Raw genomic sequence first — 22,527 nt, 5'->3', positions numbered from 1 at the left:
TTTTTTGCATTTCACATTATTAATTGGCCAAAAAAAAAAAAAAAAAAAGGAAAGAATCAGATACAGTAAGATATAGCTGTTGTTATATGTCATATCATGAGAAGTTCATTACAAACACAAAGGCTCCTGCATCACTAGTATTTTTGAGGTTTTGCAGGACTTTTTCATTTTTTTTTTATCGAGAAAAAAATGCTTTCATTTAAAAAAAAGGGGAAGAAAGAATATAAAAGTGCATATAAGAAAACAGCCCAAGCAATGAGGTGATACTTAATTGAGCTCAAATCCAAAGAATAAGAACTAGCGGATAAATACAAACAGGCCCCAATGCAAAAAGAAAAAAGTTCTTTACGAATTTATGCAGTTATTTAAAACATGGAATGAGAAAAACAAGGCTCAAATATCAAGGCTCTTGGTCAAGTGAGGGTGAAAATGTAGATATACTAGTACAAACAGATAATAGAGGAAAACAGAGTATATAATCACCTGGCAAGATAAAGAAGTCCATTTTGAAATGCAGGGGCAGTGAAATGAATGGTCACATAGTGTGTGAATTATTCCACTAGTATCAGGATCAAATCTCTCTAACATTCAAATGTAGATTAGTAAGAAGAATTAGCCTATCAGAACTCAAGAAAAATAAATCAGAAACAGAAACACTCGACTCACCCAGGCAAACGGGACAAGTAGGCAATTCAGTACATCCGTCAGGAGGCGACCCAGCTACCTCTGCTGATTCTGTGTACTCGACAGACATCAGAAACAGAATATGACATACCTCAGCCTAAAAATGAATAATATATGTGGCAATATTATATGATCATGTTCCCATTAAATCAAATAAACGACTGAAGTTGCAGTTCTCGTACCTCGGAGGGAGAAAACTTCTTGCCATTCAAACTGCCAAAAAACCCATCGGCATCCATTTGGTTTCCAAGCTTAATCAAAACACTGTATCGTTCTTCCATACCATCGTTCCTAAAAGTTCCATCAGACGACATCAATCGAGAGCGCAGCATGTGAAAGACAAGAAAAGTTTATCAAACTGCCACCAAGCACCCTTCTACCATATGCAGACTAAATTCAGACAATGGCATCATTTCAATGATCGCCTTTAACGTAGTTACAGTTCCATCCAATGCATAAAAGAATAAGAAATTTCCAACCTAATAGCCATCATAAACTCACAATCAACAACTCAATTGCTCTTCGTGATTGACAAAAGAAGAACTCAAGGAAAGAATCTTTGAAAATAAAAGGTCTTGAGGCTCATTATGCCTTAATCAGACACGCTATTCATATTTCAACATAATAAAACCTTCTCCAGAATCGAAACACGTTTGCATCACAATATCAAGTAAATCAAGAACGCTCAGCTCGATGTTGTTGTCAATCAGTAGAATTCAATTCATCGGCCACCAAAAGAAAAGAAAGAAAGAAAAAAAAAGAATGAAAACACAAGCAATATCAAGGGTTACCTGATGAAGAGAAGCTCGGAGACATGGTTAATGCGAGAACCACAAAAGTTAATGAAATCATCGTATGATAGATAGTTCGGAACAGCAACAACAAAGAGAATCGTGGATTGAGAGCTAGGGTTCGGGAGCGACGAGTGCGAAATGCTACGGAATAAATGGATGATGCCCCTTCGTTCGCTGAATTTCGTATGGACGTAAGAAGCTGTACTGTTTCGTTGAGAAACGGTGCTGGTGGTTGAAGATTGCTCCGGCGAAATTCCGACGGTAAGAGGTTGGTCGGTGTCCACTGAATGAACTTGCAGGAAAAACATGGCGGGGAAATTGGTTCTAGAATTTACAACACACGGTGGCCGGAGTTAATTTATAAACATTCCCTGATACTTAAATTACGTGTTTAGCCTTCAATCTGTCATTATTATTATTTATTATTAATATATATTTTTTTTTTTTGAGAAAAAAAAAACAGTCTACAAATTTCGGTTATTAACCGGAATTGTTTATATGACTCGATAATTCAACCAATCTAGTCTACAAATTCCATATCGGTTTGAGGGGGAACGAAACATTCCATATAAGGGCGTGAAAACCCCTCCCTAGCAGACGCATTGTAAAACTATGAGGTTGATGATGATATATAATGATCCAAAGCAAACAATATATGCTAGTGGTGGGCTTGGACTACTACAAATGATATCAAAACTAGACACCGGACTTTGCTAGTGAAGACGTTGGCACCCAAAGGGTGGATTGTAATATCTCATGTCAATTGGAGAGAGAAACATAGCATTTCATATGAGGGTGTAGAAACCTCTTCCTAGCATACACCTTTTAAAACTGTGAGATTATCCGGAACACATGACGAGTCAAATCGAAGCTAGCTAGAGGTATCTATTTATTAGAAAAATTGTTTATTTAAATTTGAGAGTTAATGGGAAAATTTATAAGCCACGTCATCACCATCAATAATGGACTGGAGTGGAGCTAGATAGAGCTCCCTGCTCGAACTCTCGATCCTCGGAAAAAGCTCAAACTGCGTTCTCATGTCAAACGTCGTCGTCTTGGACAACGGCGGCGGTCTCATAAAAGCCGGCTTCGGCGGCGACCTCGATCCCTCCGTCATAATTCCTAACTGCCTCTACCGTCCTCTCTCCGCCAAGAAATGGCTCCACCCTTCTCCAATCTCCATTTCCACCACCACCGCCACCGCCACCGCCGCCGCTGAAGCCTCCTCCGATCTCGACCTCACATCGGCCTCCGTCCGCCGCCCCATAGACCGAGGTTATCTCATAAACCCCGACCTGCAGCGTGACATTTGGTCTCACCTCTTCACCTCTCTTCTTCACGTTAGTCCCTCCAATTCCTCCCTCCTCTTGACGGAACCTCTCTTCACTCTCCCTTCCATTCAACGCGCCACCGACGAGCTCATTTTCGAGGATTTCAATTTTGCTTCTCTTTATGTTTCAGATTCTCCTTCTTTAGTTCACTTCTATGAGGCCAGCCGCCGCCCGACGAGCCTCCTATCTAGGGCACAGTGTAGCCTTGTTGTTGACTGTGGGTTTTCTTTCACTCATGCGGCTCCAGTGTTCCAGAACTTCACTTTGAACTACGCTGTTAAACGCATCGACCTGGGAGGGAAGGCATTGACGAACTATTTGAAGGAGTTGGTTTCATATCGCGCTTTGAATGTTATGGATGAAACCTTTATCATAGACGACGTCAAAGAAAAGCTGTGCTTTGTCTCCCTTAACGTCCCCCGCGACCTCCAGATAGCGAGGTTTGCACCTATTTTCTTCCAGGGCAGGGGTTTGGAGTTTTCTAATGATTTCCCAGATGAATTTTGCTGGGATTGTTTGAAATTCCTCATTCTTTTGTTATTTTCAGACTGTTTGTTTCTTGGGAAAATTTTGGTGAAGAGATGCTAGAACACCATTTTTTTTCCAGGTTATGAGGCTAGTTATCTGGCTTCTGAATTTTGGTTATCCCATTGAAGTATCTGCAGATTTTCTTTTCTGTGTGCTTGCATCTTTTGTGGAAGATTTCTTATGAGATTGTTTTAGATTGTTTGTCTGTTCTTCAATCTTAGAATGGTGGATTTCCTGGTAAATATGAGCAAAGGATAGTGAAGTTCTTCAGATCATAAGGCCTTTTAGCTTCTAACTTTACTACATTGAATGTTTTTTTTTTTTTTTCCTTCAGTATTTTAGTAGTTGAGCTGTTTGAGTACTTGAGGCATTGTTTATGCATCAATCTTGAGCAAGAGCTATATTCTGTTATGAATTTTTGAAATAGGAAACCAGGAAAGGATAATCTCTTCCGATGCACATATGTGCTCCCTGATGGGATTTCGTATACAAGGGGTTTTGTTAAAAATCCAGATGAAGCTAAGAGGTACCTCTCCTTGACTGATGAAGCCTCATCTCCATCACTTGGAGTCAAGAATGATGTGATTGAGCTAGATGTCTCAGAAAAGACTGAAAACAGGAAGAAAATTGATCTAACAAAAAATGTAAATTCTTACTCTTGTGTGAATCTATATCAAACTTTCCTTGTTTGTTAAATTCGATCTTCATGGTTTTTGCAGGAATTTGATTTGACGAACGAACGCTTCCTTGTTCCAGAAATGATATTTCATCCTTCAGATTTGGGTTCGTACAATATTCTTATATTCTTGGTTTAAAATATGAACGACCATGAATTTTAATGGCTTTGGATGAGAAACCCCTCTCTTTAGTGGACTCTAATCTCGATTAATCTATTTTTCTGTCTTGTTACCTTTATCTGCTGAAGAACATTCTTATTTTTCAAATAAAATTACCATCAAAATTTGGAAGGGGCAGGGGTTCTCAAAGTTCTATGTAGAGGCTTTTGAATTCTCGATTATCTTTGATCAAAGACTTGAAAAGGGATACCTTACTATCCATCCCATTTGGACTTACTCAATCAGTTGAACAGGAATGAACCAGGCTGGCCTAGCGGAGTGCATTGTTAGAGCTGTTAGTTCTTGCCATCCTCATCTGCACCCCGTGCTCTACGAGAGGTATTTTTGTTTGCTATGTGTTGATAGCTTTATAAACAGGCATTGATTTTCACTCCCTTTAACCTGATACTAACCATTGTACTTTCAAGCAGTATTGTTTTGACTGGTGGAAGCACTTTATTTCACAATTTTGCTGAGAGATTGTGAGTCCTCATTCCCTTGATCTAACAGTTTATAAGTTCTTCATTCAAATAAATCAATAATTAACATTCCATGACAATTTTTCGTCTTAGAGAGAAGGAGCTCCGGCCTATTGTCCCAGATGAATGTAAAGTGAAGATAACAATCCAAGAAGAGTAAATTATATGCCCCAAAACATACTTCTTTTTAGTTTTTATCCATTCGAAGTAGAGGCTTGACACTTATTGTAAATATTCGTGCTTTGTTGCAGTCCCATTTTAGGGGTGTGGAGAGGGGGATCACTACTGGCATCAAGTCCTAGTTTTGAAGCAATGTGTGTTACCAAGGCCGAATACGAGGAACTCGGATCTGCTCGGTGTCGGAAGAGATTTTTACATTGAGTGCAAGCATGAAGGTCAGTACTAACTCTGACCGGACTAGATCAATTATTCATGAATCAATTATACTACTGTCTGAATGGGTGCTGAATGTTTCTAGTTTTAAACCATAAAATCATTTGTATCTCAAATGATTCTAGAGAATTAAGTTGTGTAGATTTTATCTAAGTTTCTGTGCAAAAACACGATCGTGCACGAGGGAAGGCGAACTAATTGATCACTCCCTTATAGAGCTTCATCAAGGTTCCAGCAAGCTTCAGTGGCGGCTCATTCAGGCAGATGAGAAGTAAAACGAAGTTATCTTCTTCTTTAGGGAAGTAACTGTTAATTTCTTAATCTATTGGCAACCCTGAGGATCTTTCAGCTTGAGGATTCAGCTCAGAGGATGGATATAGCCAAATGTGGACTTCTAGTGATTTTTTAATGTAGTTTTTGAAAATAATGTAAAAAAAAATTGTTTCAAAAGTACTTGCAAGAGTAGGCTACTTTATTCACTGCCAGAAAGAATTAAGATGACTATGTCCAAAATTTTATCTTTTGAATAAATGTTTTACCCAAATGCATCTTCCAGAAGACAATATATCATATAATTAGAATTATTTGAAAACCAACCCCCTCTTTAAGAATTATTCTAAAAAAAGACATAGTTTGAAAGCCCCTAATATTTCAGCCTGATTTAAATATTGATGTTGATGTAAATATTGTGATCTCAATTTTATGAAGATGTCGTTGATATTTTATTGATATTGATGTTGATATCTCTGTAGCATATTAAAAATATTGATTCATCGCTCATATTGATTAAAGCCGAATCTCTCGGCTCGTGTTAACATCCATTCATCAATGATATATTCTATTCTTATATGTCAGTGAGCAGGCGTTTGTGGGTCAATTCTAGGCCATAGCAGGGACCAACGTTCTGATGAAAATTAAGTTTGTGTAAGAGGAGGTTTTTGTCAATTCTAGGCCATAGCAGGGACCAACGTTCTGATGAAAATTAAGTTTGTGTAAGAGGAGGTTGATGAAAAATCTTCATTGGAATGCCTGCAGAGGATTTACAGGAATACAGTAAGGATTTCTGCATTGGATTCGTATTACTTTTTAGTATTATTCACCTGAACTTTTGATCTTAAGAGACGAAATAAACATCGATGTCAATGTCAACTACGGTTGAGTTATACTCACGTTAGCTTCTAAATTTGATTCTCGACTGATTAGAGCCAAGCTAAGCTTGCTTTTAACATGTGTGCTTGATTCTTGCTTGGGCTTTGGCTTTGGTATTGTATTCCAACATTTGAATATGGTCTGATAGCCTCTCATAGAAAAAGTTGTCAGTCAAAAAGTTATTTACTCTGTTTCTGTTGTCTACTGAATCTGTTTCGCTTGGACACTTGTAGGGTATAATTGCTTTGCTGGTGTACCATTTGGCATTCAATCTCTGAATGATGCTGTCTGTCACATTAATGCTTGGTTGATCTTGACATTTTATTGTGCCTGTAATCAGGGAACATTTTTTGTTTTTGTTTTGTAAATCCAGTTTCTGGTTCTTCTTAAAGTTATTCTTATTGCCATTTGTACCCAAAATCATATTTGTTGGGAGATAATTCTTGCAAAAGTAAACATTTTCTTGTAATCACTTATTAGTTTGTATTTTCGCTTTTGTTGTTTGAAATTTATGGATCATGTTTCGTTCGAGGAAGAACGAGTCTTTCACATGTGACGATGGAAGAAATGGAAGAAATGAGAAGAACGAGTCTTTCAAGTTCATCAAGTACAAAGGTGAAAAATCGAACTTTCAACTTTGGTTTCTTATGGCTAAGTTCTCTCGTAATTTATTAGAAATCAATTTGGGCTATCAAAGACAAAAGTAAACTTTACAGAGAGGCAAGAGCAGAGAGGACCAATGTTCATAAACATGTTCTTTGGCCGTTTGCCCTAAAATAATGTTTTTTTAGTACATCAAACCTATTAGAAAGAAACAAAATGCTGTGTCACTATATATATATATATATATGTGTGTGTCTGTATATATATAATTTGAAGTTTTGTTTTTTTTTAATTTTTTTTAATTATGCTTAATAAATTGTTTACCATAGATGTTTCTGTCCTAAAGACGAACTCCCACTCAAAGATGAAAACCAAATTTAAAAATCGCGATATCCACGAAAGATGATGATAATTGTGGATGGAACCAAAACATGATGTTGCAACCTCTTCCTCGTTTATGATTTCGTCGTTGTTATCGTCTACTATCCCGTCTTTGTCACTGTCATCTATGTCACATGGAAGCTTTGGGAATTGTTTGAACACATCGATTAAGAGATCTCGATGTTTGGGTCCCGTCACTTATCCTTCCCTTATCCAAATATTAGGACTATTCACTCCTCTCTCTTTTTAAAAAGAAAAAGAAAAATCTTCTCTTCCTAATTTCATTGAGCATAGTGCAATAATTGATCAAACAAGAGTTGACTTTAAATTTGTCTTTATTATTTTATTGTGAATGCAAAAAAGTAAAAAATAAATAAAATAACTAAAACGTATTTTTTAACCGGTCGAAGTATATTCACTTTTCAACGTTATCGATTGATTATATCAGTAAAAAAAAAATTTAATGACAATATTATATTGGTACTAGATTTTCTCGATAGAATCCCAAAAGTAAATATATACCGCTTAGGTCTAAAACAGACAATATCATGTCATTGTAGATACAGTTAAAGGTCAACATGAGCACAGTGGGATACTTAATTAAAACACCAACTACTGTGTTCGAAATCACATATTCAAATCTCTGCTTTTTCATATCTGATAAACTAAAAGAAAAGAACTGAGTACGAACGTTAAAAATCTGAAAAAATAAATAATTTATTGATATAAGATAACAAAGAAGGTAAAGTAACGAGGCTCGAAAAGCATAACGTTCGAGTGGATAAAAAGAGAGCTTGGTTTTGTGACAATAATGGTCAAAAGTTTGGTATTAGAATCTTCTGTTCTTTGTAATGAATATAATTGATGTTGATAGTACTTTGTACATTATTTGTCTTTCAATTAAATGTTTTTTTTTCCTTTGCCATATAATATAAATAAATATATATTATATTATATAGAGGAAATCTTTTATCATATGGTAATTTTTTTTAAAACATCCCAACCTCATATGTGTAATTATTTCATTGTCACATATTTTTAAGATAATGTTTATTCAACCATATCTTTCCCAAATAATCAAAAGAAAATAAATAAATAAATAAATAATTTCATCTTTAAATTTTTAAATATTTTTATTGTGAGTTTGGTCTTAGATTGTCGGGTTGTCTTTTTTTAATTATTTAAAAAATCATATTTATACATAATATATAATTAAAATTTTATAAAACTCAAATATTAAATATTCGCATGTCACAATACATCACTGATATCGATTAGAAATGTTAAATGTTTTTAATTTTCATAATAATTTTAAATGTAAGATAGGGTTGGATTGTAACCCTATTGTCAAGGATCGACTGATCCAACCAGGAAAAAAGTCAACCCACAAGCTAAATCGGAATTTTTTGTTTTCCAAAAATTTAACTCAACCCGAACTCAAAAAAATAAAAAAAAATTAACCCAACGAACCTTTGAAAATTGTACAACTATGAACACGAGCATACCTTTGAAAATTCTCTCGAGGTCAAAAATTCCGATTTCTTTGCCCCCACAATTATCGTGCTGAAAAAGAAAACTAGCACCCGAGCGAAAAAAATATTATTTCCATATAAACTTCTCAAAAGTGTCATATTCTTTTTTTTCTTTTCTTTTGAAGTGTAATAGTTTTTTTTGAATGATAGGTAGAGGGGAGAGATGATTCTTAATGAATTATTTTTGGGGACAAATGAGACATCAAAGTTAATATAGCTCAACAGTAATTGACTCGTTCTTTGTCCAGTGAGGTTTGAGACCTTTTGTGAAGGCAAAACAAAGCAACTACAGCTTTGGCTCAAAATGAACAATATCATACCATTGTCGAGAGTCTATTCGTCTATCAGAGTTAACTCATATAATAACATGATTATAAAGAAAAATTATTAATACTTAAAATACTCGAGAATAAATTATAAAATAATTAATAAAAAAGTCGAGAATCTAATTTATAGATGAAAAACGGTGGGACCTTAGAATAAAGAATATGAGAAGAGTATTTCTTTATGGATTAGAGATCACCAAATTGGCGAGTCCCACCAATTTGATTTCATTCCAATATTTTAATAAATTATTATATATATTTTTTAAAAAAAGTTTCGTTTTCTTAATACGAACCATAATGTTCTTCGAACTCTTTCATTCTCACATATTTAATGTGTTTTTCTTTAAATTTTGAAAGTTTTTTTGTAGCTCCAAGTTTTGACGTGTTATGGGACGAGATGAGGAAGTCTTTTCTGTTCCTATCTCTACCTCCTTATGTGCAGTGATAGAGACACGAAATAAAATACCCGTCCCAGTTCTCGTTTAGCTAACAGGAGAAATCTCTCCCCACTCCATCTTTACTCCTCATTTAAATAGTAATTTTCTACTCCATTCGAGACGAGTTCTCATGAGACCCCGACCTTGTGGACTAAATAAACATCTCTAGTTTTAATTATTTGGATGGAGAAGTTATAATTAAACACAAACCTCTCATGCTAGATCATCCAAAAGCAAAAAGCAAAAAGCAAAGATGGGTAGTTGGAAGGAAGGCTCCCCAAGTTGAAAAGGGGAAAGGGGACAGACAATGAAGAGAGAAAGAGGATGAGTTTGGCACTTGGGCAGTTTGAGCTCCCTGTAGATATGGACTTGTCATGAAAATAGGGGGAAAAGATGAATGCCCAAAGCGCAGAGAAAAAGGAAGGGGGGGAAAGAAGAGGGCTTTGGAGGTCGCCCATTGTGATGCCTTTTTCAGAGTGGGGACATCAAATGAGACATGAGAGAGTGGGTATGGCATGCAATGTCAGGGGCTGTGTCATTCACCACTGCCACCACCACTCACAACCATTACAATGCTCTCTTCTTCAAAAACAGATATGAGATCCCCCTTCGGTGTATAGTAAAACGAAGCCTCATTATTTATAAGGGTGTGAAAATCTCTACCTAATAGAAATGTTGAGTAGAAGATAAAAGGGAAAGTCCAAAGATTACAATATCTAGCAGGGGTTTAAGCCGTTACAAATGGTATTAGAGCAAGACACTGGGTTTAACGAAATGGTTGAAGTGAAAGGGAGTGAATTGGAACCAAATACTGGATGATGTGCCAATGAAAAGGCTAGGGTGAACACGAGGCGGTGTGCTAGCAAGGACGCTAGCCTTCAAAAGGAGGTGGATTACGGGTCCCACATCGGTTAGAGAAGAGAACTAGTGTTAGCGAGGACGCTGGATCTCGAAGGGGATGGATTGTGAGATCCCACATCGGTTGGGGAGAAGAACCAAACATTATTTATAAGGGTGTGAAAACTTCTTTCTAGTAGACATGTTTTAAAAACTTTGAGAACAAACTTGAAAAGAAAGCTAAAAAAGGACAGGATCTACTAGTGATGAGCTTGGACTTTAACAAATGGTATCAGAGCTAGACACCAAACGATGTGTCAACGAAGAGATTGAGCCACGAAAGGGAGAGACACGAGGTGGTGTGCTAGCAAGGACGCTAGACTTCAAAGGGGAGGGAGGGGAGTGGATTAGGAGGTCCCACATCGACGGGAGATGGGAACGAGTGTCATGGATTGAGAGGTTTCACCTCGGAGGAGGGTGAACCTCTTCCAACATAACCCACTACTTATTTTCGAAGTAAAGGGTATGAATTGGGTGAAAATGGAGAGACCCAGGTGAAAAAAAGGTAATATTTTGAAGGTAGAAATGGATTGGATTTGAAAGTTGGTTTGCTCATTTTGAAGATAGATTCAAAGTGTTGATGAGATGATGGGTAGTAGTGGCCCATGCTGGAGGTAATTGATGTGCCAATTGCTGAATGTTGTGGCAGGGAGATTTTACAGGGCACTTTTTGAAGCCCACCCCTCCACCCCCTCCACTCTATTTTCCCCAATAGGTGAGACTCCTTATACACAAAAACAACTAGATTGAACATCAAACTTTGGGGGTAAACTATCTTAAATTATTGAAGAAGACAAGGAATGAGAAACCTGCCCTTTTTCTCTCCCCCCAACCCCCCCTCTCTCTCCAAACCCAGCATAAACTGTCCCATTGCTAATTGGGGAACCAAGACGGAGGATTAAAACGCAGCGAGCCAATGCAAATCATCCAAACCCATCTCCCGTCACTGATTTTTGGGAGCTGAGCGTTTCGAATCTTTTGTTCATTTCTTTTTCTCTTCGTCAAAGATTTTGTGTAGCCACGGGGGAACGAAGATGCCGCGGCCAGGCCCGAGACCGTACGAGTGCGTGCGGAGAGCTTGGCACAGCGATAGGCACCAACCCATGAGAGGTTCCATTATTCAGCAAATTTTCAGGTTCTGGGTCTTGTTTAATTTTGCTGATTCTCTTCGACTTTGATTCTGTATTTTTCACATTTTGATGAATTTGCACACCATGTGTTTGATCAGGGTTGTCAATGAGAATCATACCCCTGCTACTAAGAAGAACAAGGAATGGCAGGAGAAATTGCCGATTGTTGTTTTGAAAGCTGAAGAAATCATGTATTCTAAAGCTAATTCCGAGGTATTTTTTTCCCCTTAACCCTTGCGTCTTGTTCATAATTCGGATCTTGTCATGTTTCATCCCCGTGATTTGCTTAGGCTGAGTACATGAATCTTGAAACGCTTTGGGATCGTTTAAATGATGCTGTTAACACCATAATTCGTAGAGATGAAACCACTGAAAGTGGTGACCGTTTGCCTCCATGTGTTGAAGGTAAAAACATTCTTGCATTTTAAGTTCTTGATTCTTATTGGAAATGTATTAGGTTTAGTTTGTTCTTTGTCATCTGTTTGTATGAACACAAGCCATTAGTCATACCTGTTTTGTCTTTCTTTGCTGCTTCTCTGTGGAATTCAGCTGCACTTAACCTCGGTTGCGTCCCGGTACGAGCATCTAGAAGCCAACGGCATAGTAACCCAAGGACTTATCTTACTCCAAGGGGACAAGAACCCACATTGGATAAAGCTACCGACGAAAGACGCCTACCGACATCGTCGTTACACCCTGCCAACCAGTTGAACTTTGCAAGAGCCAAGACTATGAACCCCAAACAACATAACAACCCCACCATTCCAAGTAACCCTGCCTTCTTGCTTGAGAATGTCCCAGTTGTTCATAACAGTTATTCAATGACTGAGACCAATACCCCACTTAACTTGGGATCTGTTTATCCATTGTATTATGGATTTCGTTGTCCAACTGAAGAGCCCAACTTAGGCTCCCAGATTTCTGCAGATGCCAACCAACAGACTATATTTTTGGGTAGACCGATTGTATCAAGTACCGAGCCGCCTGCTGAGCACTGCCTTCGTTCGTGCAAAACGGGCAATGCTATGAGCAGATTTCCACCAGAAGTTATCACAGCCAGAGAAGAAAAGCTACCAGACACAGAATGTGATTTATCTTTGAGGTTGGGTTTACCTTCCCAGCCATGTGTGAGCACTGGGAAAGCTTGGGCTCTTGAAACTGGGGACATTGCTCCAAGCAGTTCCCACGAGAGGCACAAATTTCACGATCAAACCATTTACGGGAATAAAGAGTTCACTTTTTTCCCAAGCAGAACTGCATTTGACTCCTTGGGTTCCTGTTCAAATATGTGGAGTTCAGATGGCGGGGGTTGGAATTCAGAATCTTCCACCAAAAAACGCAAAGATCCCTTTAGTAGCAATGAGGAGGACGAACCATTTTGTTTGCCACCTGAGGTTCCATCTTACTGGTTTAACAGTCAAACTAAAGGGTCAGGTTTGTAGACAGTTTTTTCCATGTCGTGGCATATAAGATCGGAAATGTTAACGTTTCCCATGATGTCGTATTGTCACCAATGAGAACTATTCCTTTTGTAGCTTTAGTTGAAATTTTATAATATTTGAGTCTCAACTAACCAACTGTATATTTAGAGTTCAGGCCCTCCAAACATGTGAGGTGTGACATTGAGCTGAGTGAATCATTAACCAACATGGTTAGAATGGAAATCCGAATAGTATAAGTACGAACGGTTAGGCACATAACTAATACAACGATAGAAATGAATTCAATCTTGAGTTACAAGTTCTTTTGTGCTACATGAGAATTACTTTCCATGAACTGTGGTACCGTGCTGTTTATGCTCGTTGAGAATAAGATCATTTCTCTGCCTTCTCTGAGACCCAATGTATTGAATTCTTTGGTGTTCATCTTTTTTGGTATTTTGTGACATGCTTCCATTACTTACAAACATAAACCGGACATTTCCAGCATTGCAACTCGGGAAGCAGGGTAGGGAAGTTATCGCTTCAATGCCTTTTCTGTTTACTCATATGCTAAGAATACTAGGAATACTAGGAATTTCTACAGCTGTTCGTTCATCAATCTGGTAAAATGCCTACATTATATGAATAAATTTGAATATTCGTGTGGTTACGAGTTCGAACTTTAGTACCATTTATCTAAGATATGAAATATCTTATAAATTAGACTATTTTTCCCATTGTTTTTTGCAGGTTCCTTTATCCTAATACATACTCATTTCAATACATCACACGATAGGGCACACACTGATATACGTACACGTATGTGTATATTTGTGAAACGAGAGCTTAGGGCCACCTTGCTTGAATCTATATTTATTCTTTTCCCAGTTACATGGATTAACTTGTTGTAATGTATATTGAGAGCCAATATCACAACTTCCAAACTGGGATGCGTTTTCGATATTTTGTTGATTCATGTACTTAAATTTGCTTGCGTCGTGTGGTTCAAATACTTTGATTAACTATTTTTTGCATAGGATTAGGATTGTTCTTATCAAGAGAATATTAAAATAATTGCTTTCTTTCATTGAGGATGTCTTGTATCTCACTCTGAGCTGCTGACTGTTATTGATTTCTCCTTATTCTGGAGTTGAAGTTGCATCTTTTGTGGGGTGAGATTCTCCTGGTACTTTTCCTCCAAGTTATTATATGATGTGCATCAATAAGTGAATAAGTGAAATTGTATTGTCTCGACGAGAAATATGTACATACATACATTACTTACATAGATATGGGGTGTATATACATACATATGTTTGTATGTATGTATCTAGGTATATAATGGGGTGTCAAGGGCCCACACTAGTATTATGCTCCTGACATATGTAACAGTCAAAGCTCACTGCTAATAGATATTGTCCTCTTTAGGCTTTTCTTTTCGGGCTTTCCCTCAAGGTTTTTAAAATTCGTCAACTAGGAAGATGTTTCCACACCCTTATAAAGAATGATTCGTTCCCCTCCCCAACCGATGTGAGATCTCACAATCCAACCCTTTCAGGACCCAGCGTCCTCGCTGACACTCATTCCCTTCTCCAACCAATGTGAGACCGCCCAATCCACCACCTTTGGGGCCCAGCGTCCTTGTTGGCTCATTGCCTCGTGTCCACCTCTTTCAGTTGGGGAGGAGAACGACACATTCTTTATAAAGGTGTGGAAACCTCTCTCTAGTAGACGCGTTTTAAAAGACCTTGAGGGGAAGCCTGAAAGGGAAAGCCCAAAGAGTATAATATCTGCTAGCGGTAGACTTGGGCTATTACAACATACCTCACTAGTTTTGAGGAAGTTTCACTCACCCTAAAGCCAGCGGTGGGAGACAGGGTTTTATGTCGAAGGGTTTAAATCCAAGGCTTTGAAGGGTATCTCCAAAATATCTTAAGCGTTCAAAGCTTTGGTAGATGTTACATTTTCCCCTATTATAAAAGAATGTGATCAGAGTATGTTTAAATTAGGTAAATTTTCATATTTTGGATCACATTCAACTGAACAAAATTACATAATCTTCAAAAGGCTCCATATGTCATTTTTCTTATAAATATACATTGCCTCTGATGAGAAATGGATCTGAATTTGCTTAACATATCTTAATCTTATGTTTGTATTGATCTTCTATCACTGTATCCCTGATTTCGTTGAATCTTTCAGTGTATAAGACTCAACCCTTGTTCATCTGGGAAGCATATATGATTTTAACTTTTTTGCTCATGGGTGGCTGCACATTTGTTTTTCCTGCCACTGACTGATTGATTGTTACCTTAAATATTCTCTTTTAGCTTCCCCCAACTCACTTGGTACCATTTAGATTTGTCATTGAAACAGAGAAACATGTCATGTATGGGAACTTGCTGATATGAAATCTGCCATGAATTTTCTTACAAACATGTTCATTATTTTTATTCCAATGATTGTGAATGAAACTGATAAGAATTCTGCGAGGCTGGAAAATAACAAAATCCAGGAATCCCACTTCTTAACACATTGTTTCAGCACATAAAATACTTTGATGTAGTAGGAAGAAGATGCTGCTACCTATGGTGAACATAGCTGCATACAAAGCTTTTGCCAGGAGAGGCAGGAGCAGAGCTTGGTGCCGGTGCTGCTGGTGTTGTCAAGCTATTAGACCCGACGCTAACGCTCAACTTCTCCCTGAACGAGCACTGGGGAGTGACATGGCTTGTGCCATGAAATGGTCCTGCCTTGGTACAGTTTTCATACTTATCCTTTGTTACCTCAGCTACATTATGCGTGATATATTCGAATTCTGTAAGCAAAAGAGAAAAAGAAAACCATATTTACATATATAGCTCTGGTGTCGGCTCGACTATTTATGCAGTTAGAACAGAACAGAACGTAATTTTGTGAAAACAAAACCCAGTTGAGTTTGAGCCAAATTGTACAAGAGAAAGGTCATTAGGTGTTGAAAAAGGTCGTCTTTAGTTCTGTACTGTTTGTTCCCATTAGTTTCATCTCAGTTAAAATGTGACATTCTGCTGGCTTCTCTACAAGTTTACTAACTCATATAACTCACCTTTTGTGCCTTATGAAACCAATACAATGCATACAAATTCAAGTTTTGCAAGCTTCTTAGACCCAAGAACTGGTCGTCCCCTTCGAGTTTTTGAGCTCTAGACAAGATTTCGAAGGCCATCTCGACAAGATTTGGACATGTTTTGTTGATTGTACAACTGTTTCGTTGATTTCTAAGAGTTGAAAATTAACACTTGTTATGAACCTGACAGGCATTGGAGGAGGGTTTAAAGGCTTTGTTACCAAGTTTGTCACCAACAGTGAAGGTCTTATAGGCAGCCCGGCGTATAAGGACATATCCTTCAGGATTCTCAAGCCTTCATGGCCTCCAACTACATGGATGGTTGCAGGCTGGCTGGCACATACCAAAGCGATCACACACCAAACAAGCTCATTGTGCTGGCCGTTTGCTCCTTGTGTTGTGTTCGCAGGTTGTCCCTATTTTCTTTTCAAGCTCGTTCCTTTCCTTTTTCTCACTTTGAGCCTCATCGTGTCACAATCGCACTTTTGTAGTAGCAGGACAACAATTGTGGCACATTTGTTCTAACCCAATGAACTAGTCAACCGTATGAAAGTCAGATTTTGTGGACAGCTTTGATATAACATTGAGCCTTGGGTCACGTTTGAGAGAAATGTTTTGGAAAACGTGAACGAAAAACTATATTGAATACAATTTGAAAAAAAAAAAATACAATATTATAGGTTAAAAGTAAGTAAGCAACAACCATAACTTTAATAGCATATAATCTGGGTAGGAAAAATGGACAATTAGTCATATCTCTCCATAGCACATTTTGGGGCATTTTAGTTCTAGAGGATGTAGACATGGTTTTGGTGATCGTACACTTATTGACACAACAAGAACAGTAAAGACCCATCTAACATGAAAGCAAGTAAAAAAGGTTTGAAATAAACATGCGGCCATGGAGGACGCGTTTTGGACAAGCATGATTGAGACATCTGACACACGGCCACAAACAACACGCCTTGGCTTTTTTTTTTTTTTCCCTTTATTTACTTTTTGTTGGATTTTAGTATTTTACATGGGAAATTTACATCAGTGGCATTCAACCACATATTTATTCGAGCATCTAACTTATTGTTAGTACATGTCTTAACCAATTAAGCTGTGTTTAGTTGGGTATAATCGAATTGATAGTTGTGTGGTTAAAAAATTTAATTATTTTGATAAAGATAACTTATTCGAGGAGATCGCTACAATGTGACTGTTAGTTTTATATCAAGCTCGAGGCATTTAGATTTTCAAAGTCTCTTCCCCATTCAACTATGGATGTCCATTTAACTAGTACGTTCGATATACTACGAGCACTCTCTCCCGATGGGATAGAGAATTCCTGTTTAATCTAGGTATGGGAGAGAGAGCCTGAGATATTTTTCTCTATTAGCTAAATGGTCAAAGACAAAGAGATTAAATTTTCCAATCTTATCTTTGACCCCACCTCAATCCCGGCCATGCGGCTCCACATTTATATTATATATCGATATATAATATAAATATATGAAATTAGTTTTTTAGAAATTAATTTATTTTTGTTATGAAATATTTAATGTTTTTTTTTAAATAGAGATCATCCATTAATTTTTTTTTTTTAAATGAAGATTTTAAAAAATATATATATAAAAAATAAAATAAAAAGAAAGCTTAATAAGTTTATATTCTTAAGAAAATAATCCTAATAAATTTATAATTTATATTTTTACAATTAAATATTGAGACGAAGAAACCTTAAAATAAAAAAAATGCTACGACATCGGAACCGAATTAATTAATTAACGCCACGACGGCTAATACAGCAGAGCGACGACGACGGCGAGAATAGAGGCGGAGAAGGTGGAGGTTCGGAGCGATGTAGCGGTGCTGGGAGGCGGTGGGGCGGTAGTCGGAGATAGAGTTGAAGGGATGTTGTCAGATGGAGGCGTCGCGATTGAGGGCGGAGGTGTAGTGAGGCCGGCGGTGAGAGAGGGAGAGGGTGACGGAGCAGAAGAAGAGGTTGCTCTGACGGTGATGGACAACTTTTGACCATCGTTGCAATGGCTAAGGAACGAGCACATGAAATGGTGGTCACCGCCAGAAAGGAGTGTGATCCTTGCTGGACTCTTGGTCTCCACGGAGATCGGATTGCTACCATTGCAAGAATTATAAGAACCTTTTGTCACTTCCGTTACGTCATGTCGTTCGTTAACAAAGTTGAAAACTGCACAAAATCAATCAGCTTTCGATCGTCCAACACACTCTTCACAATAATATGATATATGAGACTTTCATCCAACACCTCCTCTCGAACAAAATACGTCTCCTCTTAATCGAGACTTAACTTTTTTTCTTTTGGAGTCTTAGTCATTTTTTACTATGTCTTCGAGGAGCCTCGACTTTGTTCAACATTTAAAGATTCAATTAACATGAATCAGTTTAGGACATGATTCTGATACCATGAATTTCATCCAACAATATTGAAGAATAGATTTTTTTTTCTATTAATTATCTCGACTTTAGAAATATTATTATATAAAAACAATTTTTTATGTGGTATATTTCATAATAATCGTAATTAATAAAATAAATTAATTTAACGTTTTTTTTTTTTCTTACCAAGAATATCTCCGACAACAAACGTTTTATCGGAAGCCCACCCGGAGTAGGCGGTAGGAATAGGCGGGACAGTCCAACCCAATGCGTCGCCGACAGTATAAGTGGCGGCGGAAGAGCACTGCCACGATGCGGCGGCCATGAAGAGGAGGAGAACCGCCGTCCGATTAAATCCTACGGCCATGATTTTGTGTTCTCAGATTGCCTTTTTTCTTTAAACTCTTGAGTTTTTTGTGGTTTTGGTGAGAAAAACAGAGACTTTTTGGGTATTTATAGAGTTTAGGATCTCAAACATTCGTGTAAAAGAAGCCATTGGATGAAGGACACGTGTGAATGATATGGACGGTGACGATAAGCTGCCACGGGTTTAGATGCTTAAAAATCTAGGCTTCCCGTGCTAGGTTTATATTGAACACATTTGTAGGAGTGTTCAAAAAACTTAATGACCCGAAAAACTCGACCTACTCGACATATTCAACTTAATCCAAACCGAGTTAGGTCCGATTCAACTAACCCGAACAATTAAATGAGGTCTATCCAACTCAGGAAGGTGAGTTTGACTCCATGGTGTTAGACCAAACTTTTAACTTTGGCTTAGCATGGACAAGGTGGAAATGGTTGACTAGTCACATGCATAATTATTATGAATTATTATTATTATTATTTAAAACAATAAATTTATTATTTAATTTATATTGTATTTTAGTTGAGAGCCAATTTTATGGAAAAAGCAATCGCATATACACACTTGACAACAAATAACTTGTAAAATAATTAATATCATATATTAAATTATAAATTTAATTTTTAAAATTAAACCATGTTTAATACGTGTCTAACAAAATTGATTTTGAGTTAATTCTACCAACTTCAAAATAAGGTTACAATTTAACGTTTATTTATTATGAAAATTAAGAATATTTAACGTTTGTAATTAATGTTAGAGTTGTGACTTTTGAATCTTTGATAATTAAATTTTATAAGATTTAGTTGTTAATGTAATATTTACAGGGTATAAATATAATTCTTTTTAAATAATTTAAAAGAAATAATAACTCGACAATTCAATCATAAAATAGAGGGTTGGGTTGAGTTGAGCTGAGCTGTGAAAAGATTTCTCCAACCATTCGAATTCATGTGACACCCTCAATTACACAACTTATAATCTTGAATATTAAAAAATGCTCCAATTTTAATTTTATTAGACGTAAAATATTAAAAAAAAATTAACAGAATAATTGAAACTTTTGAAATTTCAAGAAGACAAAATACAGAATTTATTTTTATTAATTTAGATTTTTTTTTTCCCTGAATATAATCGTGCTTTCCTCACAAATAGACTGCCGAGGCCATGACGTAGATCGCGAAAGCACCAAAATAGGGGTGGCCGGCGGCAGTTATCGGTGCGGCGGAGGTGTTTGGAGAAGGAGCCAGAGCTCTGCCGGGCGGGGAAGAAGGAGAGACCGCAATGGAGGGTGGATGTGCAATAGCCGGTGGAGAAGGGGCGGAGGTGTTCGGAGAAGGAGCCAGAGCTCTGCCGGGCGGGGAAGAAGGAGAGACCGCAATGGAGGGTGGGTGTGCAGTGGACGAAGGAGAAGGGGCGGAGCCGGAAGTGGCGTGTTCAGTTACGTTGATTGCTAATTTTTGTCCTAATATGCAGTGTTTGGCGTAGGTGGAGGTGTAGTAATTCTCGCCGGTGGCATTCAGGGCGATGTTCGCCGGAGTTGAGTTGAAAACTGCGATAGTTGAAGTGATGTTGCAGGAATCGAACACTTGTTTTGTCACCACAGCAACGTCGTCGGATCCATTGAAGAAGTTGAAAACTGCAAAATGAATTTAATTTCAATGATTGACGAGTTTTTGGGGGGTTTCTTTACTGAGTGCACACAAGGTGTTTGATAAATTGTGTCAATGAAATCTACACTTACCTAAGGTGTCACCAACAAAGAAAGTTTTGTTATAAGCCCATGATTCATAGTAGAGATCGAGAGGATCCCCGGGAGGGATGAGCCAACCGAGTTTGTCGCCGACGGTGTAATCCCTCGGCCCTCTTGGAGCTGGAGGCGGAGCTGGGGCAGGAGCCGGGCCGGGATATGCAGTGACATTGATGGCCAATCTCTGTCCCAAGATGCAGTGCTTGTCCAAAGTGCCAATGAAATAGTACTCCTCCGGTGAATCCAACGTAAAATTGGCTGGACCAGTGTCTCTGAGGCTGATTGGACCGGTTGTATTGCAGGTTAGAAATGCTTCCTTTGTCACTCTAGCTACATCTTCTTGTCCAGTTGTGAAATTGAACACTGAAAATGTTGCACAAAGATCACTATAGAATGTCTTATGATCTTTCAATATTGAACTTTTGCTGAAAATCATAAATAAAACATTCATCTGATAAACAAGATAAGATTGTGAAAACAAATATGAAGAAACAAAGATCAGAGATGATCTAATTTGATTGTCAAAGCCAAGCTTTCTTCTTTTGGATGGTTTTGATTATGCAAACCAGCTTGCTTAGAACAGTTATGAATATGCTAAAGATTCAGAAACAACCACAATTGTCAGTACAAATAAGAAACAAAGATCAGAGATGACTACTTTGATATCCATCTCATTTGAGACGGTTTTAAATGCTTTGAACTGTTCTGGATACTAAAAATCAAGAACTGCCATAACTTTTGACATTGAAAACTATTATGGATTCAAAATCTCAAACAATTGGATTCAAAGTGCATAAAGAGATTGATAAGAGAGTTTGAGCTTACATAAGATATCACCAATTAAGAAGGTGTGGGAGACAGCCCAAGTGGCATAGACAATGGGGCCTCCAAGGGGAACCACCCAGCCCAAGCTGTCTCCGACCACATGGGTGGTCTCTGCGGTTTTGGTCTGTGCCAAGGCACAGGATGCCACTATGGCTAGTACAAGCAGGACCAGTGCTCTAGCCATTGTTGTCCTTTAGAACTTCTTCCTATCAGCAAATGGAGAAAGATTACCAAATCAGAATAAAGCTAATGGCCTGGTCGTTACTGATACTTTTATATAGAAATGGATTGGAGAAGTTGGAGGGCAATGCTTGTTTGTTATGATTATTTAATTGGGTGCGGTGCGATGTAACTTACTTCGATTTCCATCTCTTTCTCTTCTGGCCAGTTTCAACTTATGATCTAACTTATCTATGTTTTAAATCTTTTCTTCCAAATGTTGATTCGTTTGCAAGTGTAAATAGTCATATTTCGTTGAAGGATCCATTGCTCTAATTCTTAGTGATTGATGGTTTATGAACGTTATTCAAATATCAATGTAATAGTATCATAAACTGAATCAAATTGCTTAAATTTCATTATGGTTTATATTTCAGTAGAATTACAGAAAGTATTGATTTTGATTTTCCATTGTCTTAAATAACAGAGGATTTTCTAGGGAAGGTGCAATTGTCAAAATATAATGGAAACAAGAGCTACAGTCTGGACAAAGAAGACTTGTTTCTAATGCACGTGGCATTTGTAAGTCAAAACAGCATATTACTTAATTTACACATGAGTATTAAATAATGCTTTCTCTTACCATTTCTTTGCCTCAAATGACAAGTTAATAGAATTTTGGACCTTGCTTTGGTCACCATTTTGGTATTTTCTATGATTTTGTGATGAATCAGTCTTTTGTCCATTGTCTTTATTGCTTGTTGGTTGAGAAGTAGCTTCTACCTTGTCTCTAATTGTATATTCATCATTTTTTTGTTTGTGTCGAACTATTGACATTTTAGACGGTAAATAGTGCCCTATCCACCACTTTTGATTATAATATTTTTTTTATGTCAAATGTTTGAATCATGGACAGTATTTTGAAGATGTTGTTGTTTGATTCTACGTCATTAAAGTCGAAAACTCAAAAAAAAAAAAAAAAAAAAAAAAAAAAAA

General features: G+C 37.4%; 6 protein-coding genes across 12 annotated transcripts in view; 3 read left to right on the top strand and 3 right to left on the bottom strand.

Annotated features, from left to right (window-relative positions):
- The window catches only part of LOC111493779 (BRCA1-associated protein), a 5,114-nt gene extending 3,296 nt beyond the window's left edge, over positions 1–1,818 (bottom strand). The window contains exons 1-4 of the mRNA XM_023143628.1: positions 1,476–1,818; positions 867–975; positions 667–781; positions 484–581 (exon numbers count right to left, since the gene is read on the bottom strand). Of these exons, the coding sequence (XP_022999396.1) occupies positions 484–581; positions 667–781; positions 867–975; positions 1,476–1,786 (633 nt within the window). The 5' untranslated portion in view covers positions 1,787–1,818. The remainder of the gene's footprint in view (positions 1–483; positions 582–666; positions 782–866; positions 976–1,475) is intronic.
- A 607-nt stretch (positions 1,819–2,425) lies between these two features.
- Positions 2,426–6,796, top strand: LOC111493625 (actin-related protein 6). 7 transcript variants are annotated; one of them, XR_002720035.1, is made up of 10 exons: positions 2,426–3,249; positions 3,765–3,981; positions 4,057–4,120; positions 4,428–4,512; positions 4,605–4,655; positions 4,746–4,808; positions 4,904–5,047; positions 5,901–5,979; positions 6,048–6,098; positions 6,710–6,796. XR_002720035.1 is itself a non-coding variant. In XM_023143390.1 (8 exons), exons 1-7 carry the CDS (start codon positions 2,516–2,518, stop codon positions 5,031–5,033), a joined length of 1,344 nt encoding a protein of 447 aa, XP_022999158.1. In that variant the 5' UTR covers positions 2,426–2,515; the 3' UTR covers positions 5,034–5,047; positions 5,901–6,387. The 7 variants fall into 7 exon arrangements, 2 of the variants coding, with proteins under 2 accessions (XP_022999158.1, XP_022999160.1); XR_002720034.1 differs by lacking the exon at positions 6,710–6,796 and adding an exon at positions 6,428–6,614 and having other exon boundaries at positions 5,901–6,098; XR_002720036.1 differs by lacking the exon at positions 6,710–6,796 and having other exon boundaries at positions 6,048–6,387.
- Positions 6,797–11,100: 4,304 nt separating this feature from the next.
- Positions 11,101–13,218, top strand: LOC111493626. Its single transcript, XM_023143393.1, has 4 exons — positions 11,101–11,505; positions 11,599–11,713; positions 11,791–11,905; positions 12,050–13,218. Exons 1-4 carry the CDS (start codon positions 11,405–11,407, stop codon positions 12,940–12,942), a joined length of 1,224 nt encoding a protein of 407 aa, XP_022999161.1. The 5' UTR covers positions 11,101–11,404; the 3' UTR covers positions 12,943–13,218.
- A 1,462-nt stretch (positions 13,219–14,680) lies between these two features.
- Positions 14,681–16,584, top strand: LOC111493639. Its single transcript, XM_023143410.1, has 2 exons — positions 14,681–15,678; positions 16,218–16,584. The coding sequence occupies exons 1-2, from the start codon at positions 15,498–15,500 to the stop codon at positions 16,550–16,552; spliced, it is 516 nt and encodes a 171-aa protein (XP_022999178.1). The 5' UTR covers positions 14,681–15,497; the 3' UTR covers positions 16,553–16,584.
- Positions 16,585–17,778: 1,194 nt separating this feature from the next.
- Positions 17,779–18,797, bottom strand: LOC111493482 (mavicyanin-like). Its single transcript, XM_023143188.1, has 2 exons — positions 18,617–18,797; positions 17,779–18,221 (listed from the first exon to the last, which is right to left on the bottom strand). Exons 1-2 carry the CDS (start codon positions 18,795–18,797, stop codon positions 17,812–17,814), a joined length of 591 nt encoding a protein of 196 aa, XP_022998956.1. The 3' UTR covers positions 17,779–17,811.
- A 1,128-nt stretch (positions 18,798–19,925) lies between these two features.
- Positions 19,926–21,599, bottom strand: LOC111493628 (blue copper protein-like). The gene is made up of 3 exons (XM_023143397.1): positions 21,373–21,599; positions 20,542–20,910; positions 19,926–20,436 (listed from the first exon to the last, which is right to left on the bottom strand). The coding sequence occupies exons 1-3, from the start codon at positions 21,554–21,556 to the stop codon at positions 19,943–19,945; spliced, it is 1,047 nt and encodes a 348-aa protein (XP_022999165.1). The 5' UTR covers positions 21,557–21,599; the 3' UTR covers positions 19,926–19,942.
- Positions 21,600–22,527: the final 928 nt, after the last annotated feature.

The sequence above is a fragment of the Cucurbita maxima genome, unplaced genomic scaffold (assembly GCF_002738345.1).
Source record: "Cucurbita maxima cultivar Rimu unplaced genomic scaffold, Cmax_1.0 Cma_Scf00019, whole genome shotgun sequence".
Taxonomy (NCBI): Eukaryota; Viridiplantae; Streptophyta; class Magnoliopsida; order Cucurbitales; family Cucurbitaceae; genus Cucurbita; species Cucurbita maxima.
Note: the sequence above shows the minus strand (reverse complement) of the source record. Positions and strands in the feature narration are given on the sequence as shown.